This window comes from Cenococcum geophilum (assembly GCF_001692895.1).
Source record: "Cenococcum geophilum 1.58 unplaced genomic scaffold K441scaffold_4, whole genome shotgun sequence".
In the NCBI taxonomy this organism is placed as follows: domain Eukaryota; kingdom Fungi; phylum Ascomycota; class Dothideomycetes; order Gloniales; family Gloniaceae; genus Cenococcum; species Cenococcum geophilum.
In genome coordinates, this window is record NW_027137562.1 from 1,134,935 (window position 1) to 1,141,779 (window position 6,845).

Sequence of the window (6,845 nt, forward strand, 5' to 3'; positions counted from 1 at the left end):
GCCACCTACTGCCTCCATAGCGCCCACCAAGACTTAGGGACCCTAAATTTGGATATCCTTTCTACCTATTTAAAGCTCCGAGTGCTTTGGACTGTGAAATCTCCAATAAGGCAACCCATGGCCCTTGATGCTTTACGCGCGCGGTTCATACCCTTGACATGAACCTAGAGACAACAAACCAACCGTAACAGCCCGATTTGCGCTGAGACCTTTTTCTCTCACAGCTAACCTAAGCTTGCAATGGGTAATGGCAACTGTGGATGACTGAACTATGTGGATGACTGAACTATATGGGTGACCCGAACTATGTGGATGACCCGAACTATGTGGATGACCCGAACTATGCGGATGACCCGAACTATGTGGATGACCGAACTGTCTGGACAACCAAAATGTCTGGATGGCCTGGATGTTGGCTGATCGTTCTTTCGGAAGTGATCATGCCCTACAACAACACCTGAACTCTCTAGCTCATGCGCCTGCCCCAGGATGGGGTTCTCCCCGGCGAAAAACACTTTTGAATTTCTCTGCAAATCCTGGTATTACCGGTACCGTAGCCACCCCCGCCACTCCCGCACCAGCAACTCCAAAGCTGAAGATCCCGTTCAAGGCCGCTCCGCTCATTGCCGCACTCTGACACCAGGAAAATAAGCTACCAGCCTCAACCAACCCAATTGAGGATTGCCAAGCAGCAGCAGCGGAACCAGCAACAGGGCCCGTTGCTGCGAATCCGGCTGCCCCAAGAACAGGCACAGCGACAACGGAAGCGGTCATGGCAAGTACGCCTACTGCCTGAAGGGTAAAAGACACAGGATGCTCTTTAATGTAATTGCCAGCGGCACGAACGATCTTGAGGCATTTGGCTTCTGTACCCGGCGCTTCAACTTAACACAAGTCAGAGTTTATTCCCGAAACGACAGAAATAATAGAATGACCTACTTATTTTCTCTACCTCCTTTGAAAATTCCAGACTCCAACATGAAAGAATAATTGGCCAAAGCTGTAGAGATGTGATGTCGTCAGGGAAGTCCCCATTGCTGAACCGGAGTTGGACTTCGTCATCGCTCAGCTCCTCAAATGGTTTGTTGCCAGAATTTATCTCATATAGCAAGCTGCCCAATGCAAACATCTCTGATCGCTTGTTCTTTTCTTCCTGACCGAGCCCAAGTAGAGTGTCGGGCGGTATGCGGAAACGAGCTGGATAAACTTTATCATGGTGACTTTTAGACGGTGGCACAGCGAGACACTCAACAGTTCCGTCCAAGCTGAGAATGAATTCCCATGGCCGGATGTTATCGTAGCGCTTGGAGTATGCCAAAAATTCCTTTGTAATAGCTCGCGCCCACAGTAACCGTGTCTCAATTGCCGTGTTTGGGCAGTCCTTCAAGCAGACTCGAGCCGATTTCTCTGCCAGGGAGACATCATTGCCATAAGGCTTGATTACAAGGACCACACAAGTAACCTCTTCGGTTGTCATAGACGCGGTAGTCTTCGCCGTCTCGTAATGTCGTATGACTTCTGCGTTCTTAGCTGGCGGGAGTACCAAATCTTGGTTATCGACTTATGGTGACTTCGAACGCTGCGGAGAGAAGGCTGCTCTAAGCAGGTAGGTGAAGGAAGGTGAAGGAAGGTGTTTAGTGCGGTAGGGGGAAGACGTCGTTTAGTACGAATAGCCTCGTTGACAGAGTCAAGAAGGATAAGAAAGCGGGCAGTAAACGGAATGACCAAGCATGTGANATTATGTCACGTGTCCCGCAGGCAGATTTCATTTCCTGGGTTATCCCTTCGTCTGGCAAATGTGACTTTTCGTATTGGGCGCTTTAGGCGTTCCTGCCTGGGTTAGCATGCTGCAGGCACCCTAGCTAGCGTGATTTTATTAGTAAGCCTCACCAAAACGCGTCGATTGCGATGCCGATGAAATGCTGTAGAAGGCCACCACTAAAAACACCTATATATATAATTTTTTTGAGGAAGTTGGGCAAAAAGCCAAAATATATAACGTCATAATAGTAGGTTTCTGCCCTTCCTCTATTAACTAGCTGCTAATTATATAGGAAAATCCTCCATCTAAGTCCTCCCCCAAACTACTACCACCTATCCGCTTTATACGCGTTCCTAGTATTAATAAGGATAAGCCGGTAAAGGACCGGCTTAAGGTTATAAAGGAGGACGTGCTGTATACGTTAAATAAGGTGTATTAAATACTATAAGTAGTTAAACGGTTTAACCAGCGGCTATTTAATATAGAGGATCGATTGAAGGCAGTAGAGGAGGGCTTAAAGGAGGCTAAGAAGGAGGCTATAGTAAAGGCTTAATTAGCTTTAGATTCTTAATATTAAAGGCGTAAGGAAGTAGAGGACCTAAAATAGTTACCTAGTTATCGCCTACTAAATAAAAGTTGTTAAAGTACTAAAGGCATAGAGGAAGCCTACAGGCCTTATATTTATATACTATTTACCTAATCTTTATTATAAGCTTCTTTGCCTCCTTCCATCTATATATTTAGCACTTTAGTAGGGTCTTATAGCCTTACTTCCTTATAAAGCTTTTAATAGAATAGTAAGTTCGCGTCTTATAATGTCAAATTATAGATAGCGGGGTTTTCGCGGTAATATAGGTAGTTTTTTAATTCGTTCTAATATTTTTATAACCAGGCTTAATACCAGATTAATATTGCCCAGATTTTGGTAAGCTTTAATAAAGAAGATGCTTAGTATTATGCTTATTTAGGCCTATTTGCTGACTACCTATAATAATAAGGTTCTATACTAATTATATACGGAAACGGCGGTGAGTTTAAAGGAAGGGCCTCCTTAATATCTAGAAGATCTTCTTACTAATAATATAGGCATTAATTATAGCTATATTAAGCGCCTAGAAGAATAAGGGCAGCTAGGTGCGCACAGTAGTAATCTAGGTGGTATAGTAGCTTTAAAGCTAATTATAAATATTAACGCTGCCTATCTAATTATTGTAGTTAATAGAGAGCCTAGGAAGCGTTAACTTCTTAATTAGGTTGTCGCCCTAAACGTTAGCTACTAGCTTCTTAAGAAAGGAATTATATGCCTATAGCCGACGCCGATTAACTTTATTAACGTCCTTATTACTATATAAGTAAGCTATTGTTAAAAACCGTACTAAATTCTTATCCTGCCATATAATTAAAAGCACTAAATTAACTATGCTAATAACTACTTCTATAATAAAGTTAAACGGTAGCCTTTCTTTTCTTTTATTAGCCCTTTTATACACCTCTAGATAGCCCTTTAAGTTTAATTAAGCTATGCCAGCTATAGTAATTCTGAGTTATTAAAGCACCTAGAGCAACGGAATATTTATAAAGTAGTTATCTAAAAATAGGCAAAATTAATAAGCCTAAAGAGGAAGCTGTTGGGTAAGGTAGAGGACATACTTAAAGGTATTTAAGAGAACAATATCTTAATAATCTGTTTAAGAAGGAAGCCTAAAAAAGCAGCCAGGTAAGGTAAATATAAAGCTATAGTAATATCCATATTAATAAAGGCTTATTATCTTAAAGCCCTTAGGTATTAGTTTACTAGGCAATTTAATTATAGCTATAGATTGTTTAGTAAACCTTACTATTATCTTATTAAAGCTAACTATAGATCTAGGTATAACGTACTTTCTAACCGCCTCGCCTAAATAAGTTGTTAATAGCTTAATTTTCTTAAAGACCTAACGTTTAACGCTCTCTAGTAGAGGTGGTGAGATATAAAAGAAACGCTTAAGTTACTCCCATCTTTTTAGGCCTATAAATAAGCTAATTAAGTGTCTAGGATATTTAGGATCTACGGCCCAAAGATCTGGCACCTAAGTGCCTTTAAAGACGCCTATATAGATAATAAGCCCTACCTAAATTATTAATTTGCCAGTAGAGGTCTCCTTCTACGCTTATAATTGTTTACCCGCATATTATCCTACTTAGTAATATCCGTTAGTATTTTAAGAGGCTGTATATAGGTTTGTATTAATCGCAAGCTTCTTAAATACACTAATACTAAAGAATAGTAGAAATACTTAAATCGGCAGGTCCTATCTAGATCTATATCTGCTAGACGTTATACTAACCTAATCTACTAGCGTACAGTATGCAGAGCGCTTACTATCCTTATTTTAATTAGGAAAGTTATTAGATTTATCCGCGTTAACGCCACTAATAGGCTCACCAGCACACCAAACGGCAAATATTAACTTATTTAGAAGGTTAATAACTTTAAGATCTAGTTTAGGAATAGCGGCTAGAGGCTCCTATAAAGTAGGAACAGCAGGAAGGCCTATTCTTATAACTTCTTCAGCTAATAGCTCTGGTAGTTTAGTCTTATCTACCTTATTTGCCTTATCCTTAGCAGTCTCGCCGCGGGCCTTAAAAACAGCTCCTAATTCGTCCTTAATATCCTCTGTCTAGCTGCTTGGCTAAGCCTCTACTACCTACTGCGTTACTTAAAAGGATTATAAATAAGACTCCTAGGCTTAAGGTACTTTTAGAGGCTTTGGAGGCTTCGGGGCTAAAGACGCATAACGTTTTTTAGGCGGTATAAGAACGATATTTAACTAACAATTTAATAATTAAATAGACGGCGACAATATTAAAAGCTTTTTAATTAACTACACCAAATATTATAGGCTTCCTGGCCATGTTACTGCTGTTTACCGCAATATCAAAGCGTCAATGAGGCGCCAGCACCCTTGCTGCCGAGCAATCGCACTAACCAGAGGCTTTAACACTAAGCTCTATACAGTATAGAGCCTCTAGATTGGCTTATGAGGCGTGTATATACGAAAAGTCCTTGAATTCTTGCCAGACCAAGGGATCTTATTTATTCTCAGGTGCCTCGGCCGCTTCTCCACGGAATTTATGGCGTTGCATGGCCCACTCTCTTGCCACAGTCCCACTCTGCCAACTCGTGCGAACTCCTAAGCCAACCAGCGGCGCGCACTAACCCCTATGAACTCCTGGGCCAATAAAACATTATGCTACCCCCTACCACCTTTGCCACTCTAAAAAATCCTTTATAAAGCGTCTAAGAGATTATAGGCATATATTTAGTATAAATTAAGTCTTTTTTTTTAATATATATTAATTTTAAATAACTTTAGTAGTATAAATATATTAGCTATAATTTTAGTATAATATAAAGGTTCTCCTTACTCTATATATAGTCTTACTTAATATATAGTTTTCCTTATTAAAATATACCTAAATATACCTTTTTATACTAATAACTGTAACGGCGCTAAGGCGCGTCACTTGCTAAATTCTGCTATATTCTACCAACTCTGACTTTTACTAGCTAATTAGGATTTTCTATACCCAGTATAGAAAATCGCTATTAGCTTGCTTACCACTAGCGCCTTAACAACCCTTAATATTCGCGTTAACCCCTAACGGCCGTCCTCTTTGTTACGAACGCTTTAAGTACAATGTTACGACTACTTAGAGAAGAGTTGGAAGAAGCTAGTTGGTTAATAAGGGCACGGACTAGGATAGATCCGGTAGAGCCATGTGACGAGGAATAGTAAGCAGAGTTATGTGATGTAATCTATATAATCTGTATAATCTATAAGATCTATTGCAGAGCGAATAGAGTAGATAGAGCAGATAGAGCAACGACTTTCTTAGGAGTATGGATATGTATTTAAGGACCCTTAGTCCCTACCTAGATAGTTCCTTCCTTATAGTAATTCTTAGAATATAATTAGAGTTAATCTATTAGGTAACCACTCCACCAGTTATTATTACATTATTAACTTCCTATATTACCTATACACCTAGCCTATTAACAAGTTTACCGTAGTTCCTACTATAAGGCTCCGTTATACAATTACTACCTAGTTACAGTCTTAAAAGTCAAATAATATACTACTAAAAGCAGCCATAACGACGCTATTAACGGTAGCAACGACCTTAGGGTTAGGTAACGACACTAGTATAGCAGATACTAACTTACAACTAGTTATAGTCGGATAGTTATAGGCAATAGTTAATTAGTTAATAGATAATAACATAGCACTTAAAAATAGGGTTAATGGAATAGGAGTAGCTAAGGTTAAGTTACCTTTAATCAAACGATTCTTAGGAGAGAGATTAAAGCTTAAAGGATTTCTTACGTAAATGCACTTTAAAGTTACATAGGAAGGAGTAAAGTTGGCGATATTTATAGATTAAGTAGCGTACGCAGGATTATTCCTAATGGGAAGGGCGCTTAAATGGTTTAAATCCTACCTTACGGAAATATAGAATAATGGTATAATATATATTTATAAGCTAGACTAAATTCGCGGAATAATTAATATAAATGTTTAGGGACCTAGAAGTAATAACCATAGTAGAAAGAAAGCTTTAGGACCTAATATAGCGAACCTTAGCAATTAAGTATATAACGTAGTTTTAGACATTAGCTACGTAAGTTAAATGGAACAATAAGGCGCTTATAGCACAGTATAAATAGGGACTTAAGGTAAAAGTCTAGGACGTAATTATTCTAATAGAAGATGCGGATACCCTTAGGGAATTAATAGATTAAGCGATTAAGATTAATAATAGGATCTTCTAAAGGGAACAGGCTAAGAGAGGCTAGGATAGAGTTCTATAGTTGTATAAGGCGTAAAGTACGTAACGACTAAAGTTAAATTAAAAACTATAGTATAGCGCAGAGTTAATAGACCTAAGTGGTATTAAAAAAACCTATAAGAGATAGAGAAAATAACTATAGAAACCTAAAAGTTAAGGAGTATAGGCTAAACCAAGGATCTTAACAGTAGAAGACGTTTAAGCGGACTCTATAGCAAAAGCAATAGTTTAAAGACGGAGCTTATATAAATTA

The 6,845-nt window shown here is 38.9% G+C and overlaps 1 protein-coding gene across 1 annotated transcript; it reads right to left on the bottom strand.

The window, feature by feature from the left end:
• On the bottom strand, nt 1-1,736 carry K441DRAFT_692846 (uncharacterized protein). The gene is made up of 2 exons (XM_067652597.1): nt 940-1,736; nt 1-884 (listed from the first exon to the last, which is right to left on the bottom strand). Exons 1-2 carry the CDS (start codon nt 1,475-1,477, stop codon nt 472-474), a joined length of 951 nt encoding a protein of 316 aa, XP_067508751.1. The 5' UTR covers nt 1,478-1,736; the 3' UTR covers nt 1-471.
• Nucleotides 1,737-6,845: the final 5,109 nt, after the last annotated feature.

Excerpts from the sequence above, each read along its gene's own strand:
- K441DRAFT_692846 (XM_067652597.1), bottom strand. The coding sequence starts at position 1,477 with ATGACAACCGAAGAGGTTACTTGTGTGGTCCTTGTAATCAAGCCTTAT. Across the intron at positions 885-939 it reads AAAGGAGGTAGAGAAAATAA|TTGAAGCGCCGGGTACAGAA; the intron begins GTAGGTCATTCT and ends ACTTGTGTTAAG.